This window comes from Alosa sapidissima, chromosome 15, assembly GCF_018492685.1.
Source record: "Alosa sapidissima isolate fAloSap1 chromosome 15, fAloSap1.pri, whole genome shotgun sequence".
Classification (NCBI taxonomy): Eukaryota; Metazoa; Chordata; class Actinopteri; order Clupeiformes; family Clupeidae; genus Alosa; species Alosa sapidissima.
Window position 1 is genome coordinate 8,058,395 of NC_055971.1, and position 14,367 is coordinate 8,072,761.

The 14,367-nt window shown below is 47.8% G+C and overlaps 1 protein-coding gene across 2 annotated transcripts in view; it reads right to left on the minus strand.

The window, feature by feature from the left end:
• The window catches only part of LOC121683621 (protein jagged-1b), a 34,737-nt gene that overhangs the window by 15,932 nt on the left and 4,438 nt on the right, over nucleotides 1-14,367 (minus strand). For both annotated transcript variants that reach the window (XM_042063327.1, XM_042063326.1), the window contains exon 2: nucleotides 13,720-14,037. In XM_042063327.1, coding sequence (XP_041919261.1) covers nucleotides 13,720-14,037 — 318 coding nt within the window. The remainder of the gene's footprint in view (nucleotides 1-13,719; nucleotides 14,038-14,367) is intronic.

Below are 14,367 nucleotides of genomic sequence, written 5' to 3' on the forward strand. Positions count from 1 at the left end.
GAAGGGGGCTTGTCGGCTGGAGAGAGATGGAGAGGAAGATTGAGGAAGGACAGCGGTAATGATTGCTCTCCCCCTGTGTTGGTCATACTATACTCCTCCCACACAAACACATACATACAGAACAAAACACATACTCTGCAGGCTGTCAAATACAGAGGCCGAATCGTCCACATGCAGAAGCATAGCCTCCAGGTCTGAGCAGCCCTGCACCTGGACCAAAGGCCCCCCAGCCTGACACCCCCCCAGGCTCCCCACTGGAAGTCTCTCTCCTAAGTCAACAGTGATAAACTCAACACAACTCACACCATTATATTCGCCAAATGTTTGCAATTTGCCCTCATACAAACACCAGTGATGCCCCACCTCTCTCCCTCCCTCTCTCCCTCCCTCTCTCCCTCCCTCTCTCCCTCTGTCTCTCTCTCTCTAACACACAGAGTGTAGACGCAGTGGCAGCAGCAGGGCCCAGAAGGATTTCCAGAACCTATTCAGCGTCAAACAGCCACAAAGATAAAGCCCCATCTCTCCATCTCCATTGTCAAAACAATGCGCTCCTCTCTCGCTCTCTTTCTCTTTCTATTTCTCTCTCTCTCTCTCTCTCTCTGTCTCTCTTCCTCCCCTGGTCCCTCTCTCTCTCACTCACATTCCTGCATTCCTGGATCGGATATCCCCCCATCCACAAGCGTCTGAGTCACAGATGGAACAGATAGAATGCATAGAAGACTTACGGGCTCTAATTTCAGACAAAAACCCAGACACACGCACGCACACACGCACGCACACACACAAACACACAAAGAAAGAGAGAGACACACACAAACACACACGGCAAAGCAATACCAACCAACAATTGGTTAACAAATATAAAAATTGTCCTTGAAAATGTCTTCTTTGCTTCCCGTGAACTATTTGTGGCATATAGAGATGCGTATACAAGGCATGCATTGTTACATCCTGGCCAAGATTCTTTCAGGAATAAATGAATACTAATCGTAGAGAGGATGCAGTGGCATAGTTCCCTTTGCATTCATTACTTAACGTAAAACTTTATAATGGGTCTATTATACTGTGGCACCTTTCTCAAGGTACCTTAAGGTCATGTAGCATATTTTAGAACATGGACATAACTAAATTAATTACACTAATGTAGACAAATGATGGAGTTTATGATATTGGATCTTCAGTGTGACCTGTTGGTTTGAGGTTGCAGAGGAGCCTCCAGTCCTCAGTGCTGTTGGCTGGCTGAGGGGTTAGTAAGCAGGTGTGGTACCATGAATAGATTGTTCCAGCAGTGGGCTAGAAGCTGCACTGCCCATTATTGTTGTGGCTTTGGGACATCCCGTCAGAGGAGATGAGGCAGGCCAGCGAGGTGGGGTAGGAAGTGCATCATCACGCGCAAGATCAAACATCAGAAAACACTACAAACAAGCATACACGGACGCGCACACATAAACACACACATAAAAAACAAACAAAAACAAAACACACACACGCGTACGCGCGCACACGCACACAACGATCTCAATACTGGCCTACTTCCAGCACTCACTTGCCCTCCACTCTTTTCCTCTCCTCCATTCTAACCCCCCATAGTCCTCTTTCTCTTTATTCCCTGCATTTTTCTTTATTCTCTTCATCTCTCTCTCTTCCTCCTCCTCTTTCCCCCACTCACCCTTTCTCTAACTGCCCGCAGCTCTCTGCAGTCTGCTGGGCCGAAATTAAAGCAACACCAAAGAGATTTTTGTACTTTAAAATAATGTTTCCAAAATCGTTTCAGTGGTTCATCAACTCGTAACAGGGTGAACGGCAATTCTGCATTCACTTCGCGGCCCTCTCTCGGCTATAACTGCACTATGTAAGTTTGTCAGATCGGGTAGCGGATCTGTAGTTCGATGGAATGAGACATAAGAAGCTACAAATTTGACTTGCATCTGATGTCGCAATACATCGTACTTTTATAAGTCATGCAAAATATTCTACCTTGTCTGTGGACATCGTTATTTGCAAAGCCGTTGCTGGATAAACAAATAGCGTGCATGGGACAGAGGGAAAGTTCTTTGGTGTTGCTTTAAGCCCCGGGGCGTGTCTAGGTCACACGTGGGCAGGTGAGTCATGCTGACACTCAGGATGGGCGTGCGGTCGGCCGCCGCTGTCCATCACGTCCGAGGTCAGGGGCAGAAACCAGAGGCGTAAGCACCGCGGCTCGTGCCAGCCATTCTGACCCGACGGAAGTTTAGATCAAACAATCACGGGGCGGAACACAGCTGTGACTCACCCTGCGAGGCTGAAAAGGTAGTGTAAACAATGGCCTGGGCCTGGTGTCGCTCGTGGCAGCGGTGGATCTGCTTAATGGCTGCCTGGTGCTCTGCCTGCGTCTGACAGAGGAAGGTTGGGTGACGGGCTCATACCACCACCATGTACAACACAGCGTGGCAGTTTATACACAAAGTGAGAGACTAGTATGCATTTGAAAGCTCTGATGTTATATCAGATGAGGTGGAAAGGCAAAGGAAACAGACTTGCTGAAGTGCTGTTGACTCTAGAGCACTCTTGAGACTTAATGTACGCATGTGCAAAATGTGAAGATGGATGCAATCACATAAGAGCCGTTCACATTACTAAATAATGGCGTGATCAAAGCTTGATCAAATTACAGAGAACGCAAAACTGTAATAACAGCTGTAATTCAGCCCAGCCAGGCTTCAACAGACCTGTTGAAACATCTATAATCTGCCATAGGGCCTCAGTAGTGTAATCTTATCACTCAACTAACAACCTCTCAGTGGAAATGGCTAATTTCCCACCCTGGCTGTATGTATGAATGTAGTAATGGTGACATCCATACAGGTGTCAATCTCAGCCGAGACACAAAGTCCTGTCTACGACATCTGAAACCTCTGCCACCTGAAAAAAATTCCACCAACGGCAACTGCTGATAAGTTGCAACACCTGGCACATATCAGCCACAGACATTCGGTTTGTGCACAGATAAGAAAGAGTTTGTTTAGCCAGGCAGCTATATACAATCAACAGAACTATAGGCATCCAGCAACAGATATACCATAGATTCCACCAGATGGGGAGCGTGGGGAGCATCAACAATTAAGGGATGTAACGTACTCCAAGATATAAGATAAGATATAGTAAGATTTAATGAGGCTGCAACACACTGATCCGAGTAGCCTAGCAATGTTGGGCAGCACTAAGCTAAATGGAGGTAGCTTTGTTTACGGTTTCCATTAGCAAAGTTAGTGGTCTTTCAACACAATAAAATACCTTAATTTTAATTGGAAGACTTCAGTATGATAGCCTAGAAATCTAGACGCGCCCCTAGTCTAGCAACTGTCCATTGGCTTGTGAGCTCCAGAAATCGAAACTCAATCAGGCCAATGAAATCGTGTATAGAGTCGTTAGGTGGGCTTAACATAACGATTGATGGAGAGTTTGGCTTGAATTCCCTGCTACTTGAAAACAAATAAGATGGATGTTGCTGTTGGCGAACAGTGTGACACGAGTTAAGCTTTTATTAAGTTGGCAAACGTTTCAACTAGCCAACTAGCTCCGCTGGTGGGAAACGCATGGGACTCATAGCGCTGCCGCTGTCCTATTGCGTGCAGAGGGAATTTGAAAGACAACCAATTATCCCGCCCCTCGGACTGAGCACTGCGAACGATGAGTGCCCAGACCCTACATTTTAATGTGGGTCTGGCTCGTCAGGCTATCAGTATGACCGTGTATAGGGGCATTTTGTAATTTCGGGTGTGTTGGGGGGGGGGGGGGGGGGGGGGGCACTGTATGTGTGTATGTGTGTGTGTGTGTGTGTGTATGTATGTGTGCCTCTGTGTTGTGAGAGCTGTAGCTTGGGACAGAGAGTGCAGTCTGATTTACGTCATTCCTCTCTCTACAGTTTTCCTGAGTTTGGTGGGAAAATCTCCCAGCCGGCCAAAAAACCGGGATCACCTACTCACACACGCGCATGCATGCATTCGCTCGCACACACAGACACACACACACGCACGCACGCACGCACGCACGCATGCATATTCACAGATCAGTCTTCCATTACCAGGCAAACTCCAACATGTCACCACATCTAAAGAGCTTATCAGGAAGAGAAAAGGCTTTGCTAAACTCCCAACACACACACACACACACACACACACACACACACACACACACACACACACACACACACACACAATTACAAACTATAAATGTAAACACAACACACCCATTGCCTCTAAAACATCTTCCCAGGCACAGAAGTAAATGACAAACATAATTTTGCCAGTACACAATGTCCCCCACCTCTCTCCCAGCCCCCTCTAACTACAACCATGAAACAAACACACACACACACACACACACACACACACACAAAGTGAGGAATAACCTGATGACAAACAGCAGCATCAACAATAAAAACAGGGTATGTGATAAGATCTTCAATAACAAAGCTGTGATATTTTTACAGTACAGAACAGTCGGGGACATTGCAAAGCAGAATGTGAGGTGTGTGGTGCCTGGCTGTCTCTGTCTTCACCTTTGAGTGTTGTTGTTATTGGTCTGTGTGTGTGTGTGTGTGTGTGTGTGTGTGTGTGTGTGTACGTGTGTGTACTAGTACACAGCTGAGAAGGTGAGACAGTTGTGTGAGGCGTAGCAGTGACTGCAAAGGTATTCCATCGCTCTCATGAGTCACATCCTGTGTCTCCACTCCTAGCTGGGCCATTATTCCGCAGCCTCATACATTTCCGTTCTGGTGTCAGGCCCACTTTCTTGGAACACCAGGTGTCTCGCTCGACAGATTAAAAGCGTTTTATCTTGCTTATTAAAGCCTGGTAGAACCAATTATCCGTTAGCGATGTCCCAGTGATTCATCTCCTTCCCTTTTAAGTGCAAAGAATAAAGTAGCTCAAATATTCATGCGACATAATGGAACTTCAAAGTGCCATTAACATCGAGGGATCATATAAAATGACACTTAGATGGATAACGCAAAGTCAACTGTCTAGCAGAGATGTGAACCACTGGGTGTGTTTTATACTGCCATGTTGAACTTGACAGAGTGTCTGTTTCCAGTTCATTCATTCGCCAGGTACATTTGCTAGTGCCCCAGGCAGACATCACAGCAAATTCTGACATCTGTGTTCGTTTAACAGCTCAAATCATATGTGCTGAAGAGATTTGCTCAAAATTAAATTCTGTGTACGTGGAGGGGGGCCGAGGGGGCTCAGGTCCTGCTCTTGTCCGATGGCATATATTAACAGTAAGCCACCCAGCAAACTCCTTTAATCCGCACAGTCTTGGGCTGCGACCCAGCAGCCATGGCACGCCTGCCGGAGCCTGAAGGGTCTGACCAACAGCTAGATTCTCTAACCAGAGCCATGGCTGACAGAACCAACTGATGCTTTAACCAGGGAGGCCACAAACGCTGGCTGAGGGAGACGAGCAAAGAATAAAGTGGATAGAGGACAAGAAAAAAAGAAAGGGAGAGAGGAGGAGGAGGAGAGCTTCACTGGCAGTATCCAATCTATGGGTGGATGCTGGCTCCCAGATGCTGAGCAGTAAACCTCTGAGATGTCCCTCCCAGGCAGAGCCCTGTGGGACCCAGTATGTTTGTATGGAAGGACAAAGACACCAAAACAACAAGAGTATTAAAGTAGCCATGAATCACGCAAATGAGCTTCCTCTCGTCCACCCCCAGCCCTTCACCCGCTCCTCTTTCATTAGATGAACAAGACCGCTATTTACAACCTCCTCAAGATAACTACTTTTGTTAAGGATCATTTTCCTCTCCCTCCACCCCCCTACCCCCCTTACTTCCATCTACTTTCCCTTACCCCACTGGAAAATCCTCCATTTCAGTCCATTTGTATGTCTCTCTGTATTTCTGCTCTCTCCATACTTCTTTCTGTAGATCTTTGTTCACTCCATATTTATCTCCCCTTTCTCTCCCTCTCTTTCTCTCTGTCTGTCTCTCAAATATGGACGGGAGGATATCCCGGCTGAGCCAGGCTGTACAAACACAGCCCTTTGCAACAGGAAGAGCTCTTAGCCCACACAGAGGAATTCCCCCCTCTCTCTCTCTCTCTCTTCCCTCTCTCCTTTCTCTCCTCTCGGTCTACATCTCTCCTTTTTGCTCTCTCTATCCTTCTCTCCCTCTCTCATAAACACACACACACACACACACACATCTACACACTTGCTGACTGACACACAGCCACACATACTGTATGTACCATATGTAGACGCCATAAAATAATAAACACCCAGAAAATACCGTTACAGTTCCCTTCCCTCGCTTTCTCATGTCCGTGTGTTTACCTTGCCTCTAATATGGATACACATCCCTCACTAAAAGAAAACAAGACCCTCGGGCACCCTCTCTCTAGAAACTTCTCACACCCTCTAAGCACACAGAGTGCATACTAGTAAGCTAATCGCGGCGCCGACTCTCTCATCACTGTAAACATTTGCTCATTAATGCACGTGTGCGCGCCTTTTTATCTACTACTTAACTTCAAGAGCACACTATAGCTTAGCATTGCCATGACAACCGCACTCCAAATTGGCTGTCATCATAGCTCATCCATGTGACATGGGAAAGTCCAAGGCAATCACCAAGGCAACAGGGAAATTAAGCTTCAGGGTGTGCTTAAGCCGCAGGTGTCCAGTTGTGAGCAGGTGTTGCGATGTGTCATGCATTTTTGTGACAGTGCTTGTGTATGTAAATGAGTGTATCGCACAGTATATATGTGGGAATGTACCCATGAAGGCAAAAATCTGACTAATCCTGTTAGCTTATTCTTTCAAACCATCCTCTCATCTGAAAATATAGACTACTTCTCTATCTTCTAACATCCTCTCATCTGAAGATATAGACTACTTCTCGATCTTCTAACATCCTCTCATCTGAAGATATAGACTTCAGATGAGAGGACATTCATTCATACACTCTTTACTATAAACATACAGGCATGCATGCAAACACACACACACACACACACATAATCAGGAGGCCCTCAGACAGTAGCCTACTGTGCAATACTGAGATTAACATTTGGTGCTAGGCTCCTCCACATACATACATACATACATACATGCATGCATACATACATACATACATCCCCCCCTCCCCGCACACACACACACGTAAAACACAGGACACACCCGGAGTCTGCTTGTGATCCCCTTCAGCCCTGACCCCCTGCTTGACCCCCACCTAATAAGCACATCTCTCTGCTCTTTTCTTCTGGCCCCCCTCTCTTTTTGTTTGTCTTTCATTCCAAACGTGATTACAGCTGGCCCCTATTCTCCTTTTCTCCCTCCCTCCCTCTCTCTCTCTCTCAGTCCCGCCTTTCCCCTCACTCTCTCTTTGTACCACTCTTTCTCTCGTTTCTCTCACTCCTCCCTTCCTTTCTCTCCATCAGTCGTTCCCGCTCTCTGTTTTCAGTAACCAACCCCCCCCCCCCCCCCCCCCCCCCACACACCCACACACACACACACACACACTCACACACACTCCACACGCCCGCCCCCCTGCCACCCATCCCATCCCGTCTCAGCGCGAGCCTCTTCCTGGGTTAATTGCCTGGCTGGAGGTTAGGGCTCCTTGGGCAGGAGAATGGCCGGGGCTGGGTGTGTAAGCCTGGAGATGGGGCAGGCCTCCGCCACCACCGCCGACTCCGACTTCCGCAGGAAATTACCTCGTCTGGCTCAGCCACTCACTGTGTGTGCGTGTGTGTGTGTGTGCGGACTGGGTATGCATGTGTGTGTGTGTGTGTGTGGACTGTGTATGCGTGTGTGTGTATGCGTGTGTGTGTGTGTGTGTGTGTGTGTGTGTGTGTGTGTGTGTGTGTGTGTGGACTGGGAATGCATGCCAGTGATTCGATATATAGGAACGAAACATAGGTCAAATGTGTTACAAATACAATTCATATGAGGCTGAGGAACCCTCGTTCAAACACACCTCAGGAGATGGAGTGTGTGGACACAAAGGAGAGAGGTGGGAACTGGTGGGTGGGAGAAAGGTGCTGCGTGAGTGACTTCTGGAGGACGAAAAGATGGAGGAAACAGAGAGAGGGGGGGGTAAGAGAGAGAGATGATGAAAGATAAAAGAAACCAACAGACCTCTGAAGCAGAACAAGAGCTTATCGATGCATTTTATAGAAAATCTTAAGCCTGGTGCTACCACAGTAGACACACTCACTCATTCACTCTCACACACACACACACACACACAGCTCCAAAGCTGTGTCCGCCCCCCCCCCCCCGTCCCCATCAAGGTGATCATTGCAAAGCCTCCACTCCTTTTCCCTGCCCAACCTAATATAGAAACTTCCATTTCAATCCAATTTGCACACAAATGAAATCATTAATCCAAGGCATCCCCCCCGAGACTACTGTCCCCAAGGTTATTAACTTATCTGCACTAAACATATCAAGTAATTCTTAATGGAATTAGCTTTGTCTTGGTGGATAAGCATGTGAAAGCACACAAGTGTGTTCCGACCTCTGTGTGAAGTTACATGTATGTGCCTGGGGGAGCTTTAGATATAGAGGGGGAGAGGCAGAGAGAGAGAGAGAGAGAGAGAGAGAGAGAGAAAGAGAGAGAGACGCTGAAAGAAGGAGAAGAAAAAATGTGGTAGGTGCACTCCCTTGCTCCAATTCTAGTGACTGCACCCGGTGGTTCCCAGGCAGCAGGAATGCCAAGGTAACCCAGTAGCAGAATCTCCCGGAATACAAAACACAACAGAATAGAGCAGGATCATTTTACAGCCCACAGAAACCTGCCTGCATCGACACACACACACACACACCCACACACACACACAGTTCCTCTCTCTTTCCGAATCACTGAATGCACACACACTCACACACACATTCAGTAAGCAAATCACCCATTATGACTTCTAACAGTCCAACTATCTTAACATACTGCGTTCAATATGCACATAACTTTATTGTTCCACACACTTAGTGATGTGTATATGCAGCCCCAACCTGATACCCCATGTCCTGATATGAAACAGAACCATACAGGTTATCGCTCCCGTTTGCATTCTCCACTATCCCCAGCTGACAGACCTGTCAGGCCAGCTTCTAATACCATAAGCTATTTACTTTCTTCACAGCACTTAAAAAGTGAGATTACTAGATAGATACATAATTATCGTCACCACAATCTCAATAAGACTGATGAGTAGCAGTCTATCGAACTATAAGTAGCAGTCTATCATCTTTATTTGGGGCGGAGGAGCAGGGTGAAAAATGGGCTAAAAATACTCTGTCCCTAAAAAGGTCCTGCCATGTCGGCCATCCTGAGACATGGGAACAGCGCAGAATAGGCGCAGGACATCCTGGGATTTTCAGGATGACTTCACTTGGAGTGGCGCTCTTATCCGTCATCACGGAAATGCCGGGAGCCACTCTCAGCCGCTCGGCCTTCAGCTCAGCGTGGCGCGGCGCGGCACGGCGCGCGGTGCGGAACGGCAGCCAAAGCCTCCCGACTCCTAGAAGCGCTGCAAGCAGCACCGCCAAATAATGGCACATTAATGCCGTCGCACCCACACCCACTGACACACACCTCCCCGAGGAGATTAACGGAGAAAGCACACAACATGAGGCCGATATAAAAGCGAGAGGCAGAGTCTGAGAGCAAGAAAGAGAGAAAAGAAGAAAGGGAGAGGGGGGGGAGGAGGAGGTGGAGGTAGAGTGAGGGAGGGGATGGAAAGCGGTAAAGGGAGCTCACCTTTCCTCATAATGACTGCACTCACCTGTTTGTCTCTTCACCTGGGGCTGTGGGATCCTGATCTCTGCCCCCCGCACCCCTCACCACCACCACCACCACCCCGGTGCACAAAGATGGCCAGATAATGCTGCTCTTTCAGCCACGGCGCTCCCCATAGAAATCCATTCATTCCCTGGCCCAGTGGCGGCCTGCATCTCCTCTTCCAGCCCCCTGAGTCCACCCCCATCCCCACCACGGCCTCGCCGCCCAGCCCTGAAACCCATCCAGATTGGCTTTCTGGATGAGAATTTTCTCACACTCTGATCTGCCACTCACACACTTTACCCCTTCCACCTGAGGACACAGTCAATGTGGGACACACTCACACTTGCAGTTACATTTCTGCACACACACACACACAAACTGTCTTGCAATGATGACCACAAATATATTGGTATACGCATACCCACACACCCACAAGCCTTACACACACTCTCACTGAAAAACACAATAACCAACCACAGGCAAGAAATGGTAAATCATGTCAAAGCTTTCCCAAACATTTCATTGTCTGCTATTTAATTGCATTACTCAGGCAATAGCAAAGGCCACGTTACACAAGCAGAAGGAAGGATGATCTCTTCGTCCTTTTTGTCTTTCTTTGACTTGTTCTGTGTTGTGTATGGATCAGGTAAGAGTGTGTGCACACGTGTGTGCGTGCGTGTGTGTGTGTGTGTGCGTGTGTGTGTTTGTGTGCGTGCGTGCGTGTGAGTGTGCGTGCGTGTGAGTGTGCGTGCGTGAGTGAGTGAGTGAGTGAGTGAGTGAGTGAGTGAGTGTGTGTGTGTGTGTGTGTGAGTGAGTGTGAGTGAGTGTGAGTGAGTGTGCCTCTGAATGCCAGAGGGCCTCTGTGGGGACACACAAACCTGAGTGCTGCAGTGCCTGGACAGCTGGCCTGCAAAAGATTAAGTCCCCAGCATTCGAGCAAAGCTCCAGTCAGCTTTGAACATTATTGAAAACATTATTACAACCCAATATAAACACAATTATGCACGTAATATCAGCTTTCGCACCACTCGTTATGATCCCTTCCTTATGAGCAGACATTCGCCCCCAAAACCCAGAGGTCATAAAAAACAACCCTGTCCCAGACAATAATAATGACTTCTCAAAACAAGGAAGTAAAACAGTGGTGAGGGGAGACACAAACAAGCCCCCTGAAAAGCCCACAAAACAATAGGACATCAGTCTGGGGCTTGGCGGCCGAGTCATTTCCAGGGGATTGGGTGCCCTCCACGACTGGTGCATGGCTCCAGAGCCGTAGACATTAATTACAGGAGGAGAGCCAGCAGAATGCTTCAGATGGGTGCGGCCGAAGGGATGAGGCTCCCCCGGGCCAGCACACTGGGAGCGTTTGTGTCTCCTCCAGCCAACCAGGCACGGGGAGAGATGCACTTCATTCCTCCCTCCACCCCCACCAGCCAGCACCACCACCAACACCACCACTCCTCCCATCCAGCCCTCCTTTGGCTAATCACAAGGGCTTACAACAATGCATTAGAGACGTTTACCACAAGGAGCTCCAGAGCCAAAACCAACATAGGGGTCTACTGTTTGGTCTGGTCAGGATGCTTTATTTGTGTGTGTGTGTGTGTGTGTGAAGGGCATGGGAGTGGAGAGTAGTGTGGAGATGTGTGTGTGTGTGTGTGTGTGTGTGTGTGTGTGTGGGGTGCCTAGTTCAACTCTGCAGTGGTGGAATTCCTTTGGTTAATTTGTTGATTGTTCCTCGCGGTGTCTCTGCCTTCTCTTGGCTCCACTGAGGGAGCGGAGCAAAGGGGAAAGGGCTCTGGTGGCGAGAAGTTGGGAAGTTGAGAAGTGTTGATGCACAACCGTGGGCCACGGCCAGCCACGGCCATTAGGGCCAAATTGTAGGATTAATAGCCTGACAGTGTAATGAGGAGCCTAGCGCTGTCGAGGCCTGATAAGAACCCAGCGGGATCGATACAACCACCAAACACAACAGGACTGCTAATAACAAACACAAACACAGAGCCTTAGAAAAGACTTTGAAGTAAGTAGGATTAGCATAATAGATAGGATAGCAATAATACACGGAGAAAGGCACCTAGTAATGGATGCTAAGCAGGGAACATGATACAGTGAGAGAGCAGCACAGAAGGCAAATGAATTCCAAAGTGCCAAAGGGAAGAACAGGCATCCAAGCGATGACCAAGGACACACAAACAGGGCCTGTGGATGCCTTTGAGATAACAACTAAGGTGAGGGCGAGGGACAGTGAGGTGACCGAGGCATTTGAAAAGCAAATGCACTGGGCATGTCTTCCACTGCAGGCTGTCTCAGGCTAGCATGGCAAGCACTATTTGCCTGGATGAAAATCAATCATTAAAGCCTGTGTACAAACTCCAGAGTTTCAAGGACAGACTGAATGGATTTCAGGGCATAAAACCACTCTCCGCAGTGATTCAAAAGCAGGTACATCTACGCATGAACTCGTTGAGTCCCATCATTAAGTCTGGGTCATAAAGCCATTGGATCAGAACCGTCCCACATTACATCAGCCTGCTGAGAGAATAGCATGACATCATCTCAGATGAAGTGGATGTTTGGCTCATGTCTATCCTGGCACATATCAGTCCATCCTGCCCTCTCTCTCTGCCTCTCATCCTGCCCTCCCATCCTCTCTCTCTTTCTCTCTCTCTTTCTCTCTCTCTTCCAAGAGGAACCTCCTGACTCATCTCCCCTGACCTCCTTAGGGACCACTAATACACCTTCCCACTCTTTCTGTAGTGACCCCCGCAGCTATCTTTAGTTCTCGGGAGTTTCACTCTCGCTCCCCACCAATCCACTCTAATCAATGAGTGTGAGGCTCAGTTTAATCAGCTTAAAGACCCTCACTATGGACAGCCAACTGCTGAGATGATAACTCCGCCGGCTCCCAAGGTCTCTGTGCCCGGGGGTCGGAGCAACAGCGCCCGCTCTGTGCCACTGGAGCGCAGGGAGGAGGGGACGAACTCTCTGCCCCACTGATAATGTGACATTTTGACTCGTCAAATGTCAACAGAATGTAACACTGACGTGTTCCTGAGGGGACTGCACAACACGTGCAAAGACAGTAATCAACCAGAGCACTGAACTTTCCTCAGACAAAAACATCCCTAATGCGGTCACACATACGTTCATAGGAAACTTCCATCAGCTTTGGCAAAACAACGCCTTTCCAGATATGTTTATGTCTTTATTGCTAATCTACTGAGGAAAATCAATTGTCCCTAATTGGGAACAGGGGATGATAAGCGCAAATGTTCTGCAGTATGCAGTATTTCATGGCCAAGTCATTTATATTAATACAATGAGCTGGTGGAGGGTTACACTAACAAAAATATTCAAAACCCATTAGTGCAAAGAAAACACCATTAATCACTGTGTGGAGTCCAGTTGTAAAACACCATTAGTTTCTCCCTGAATTGAATAATTGGTATTTTGTCTGTAGCTCATGTATTTTAATCACTAACCATCAGGATGACTTAAAAAGAATAGCACAATCATAACTTGAAACATTTCCATATTTAATTAAATGTTTGATTGCCATTGTAACCCTGGGAATGATATCACTGTAGACAATAAACCAATTCCCACTTCACTTATACTGTGTACATGATGTAGGAAGGTAATGTTAGGTCTCCATCTCATCCCATTACAGCATTATGTAAGGGTGGTTTCAACACAGGATTCTGTCCATGATGGTTCCGCTCAATCACAGTTGATGATGCTCTGCATGCTCTGCCATGGATTCCTACCCAACCTCAGCAGAGCAGCTGTTAACTTTGTCCACATACCATTGTGTCTTCATCATATCTTATTAACAGGCAATGGAACTGATCTCCTCTTGACTGCACCATATTGAGCTACAGAGGATGTTGTAGTTAACAGGTCAGTAACAGGATGTTAGTCATCAGAGATGCATTGGTACTCACTGGCCAGGCGAATGCAAATGGAATGACGATGCGGCCATTGTTTCCTTCTCCTCCGTCATGCGTATGGTGGCGAAGAGAGTGTGAGTTGCCCCCAAGGACTGCCGTGCTGCCCGACCCAAACGTACACGTTCCAGTGGGGGCCACCCGGGCCTGGTACTCCTTCAGGCAAGCACGGAAGAAGGTGTCACATTGGTCACTGACGGGGCAGCGCTGTCCCCTGTTGGACGGGAGGTCACAGCACTCCCCATTCTGCAGAAGGCCCTGAGGGTTCTGGAACTGTTTGATCTGTACCTCAAACATGCCCACCGCACACACCAGCTGAAAGAGACAAGACAGCATTTTGTAACTAAGAGAAAAGATGGTTGTTTTCACTAACAATAACACGGAGACACTAAATCAATTGGTGTTTTCAGCACATTTGTCAGCAACCAAATCAGTGCCAGAGATGCAACTTACAGCCACATTTAAACATTTTCTCCAATTAATCACACATATTCAGGAGGATAGGCCAAACTACCATCAGCGGTTTGACAAAGATATTTGAACTTAAAAGCTCCTCGTTTGGGAGCCCACAATTTAGCCATGCTGGTAGTTCTACCACCCAGATCCCACTTCACCACAGGGGAGAGCCGAAAAATATTAATGAGT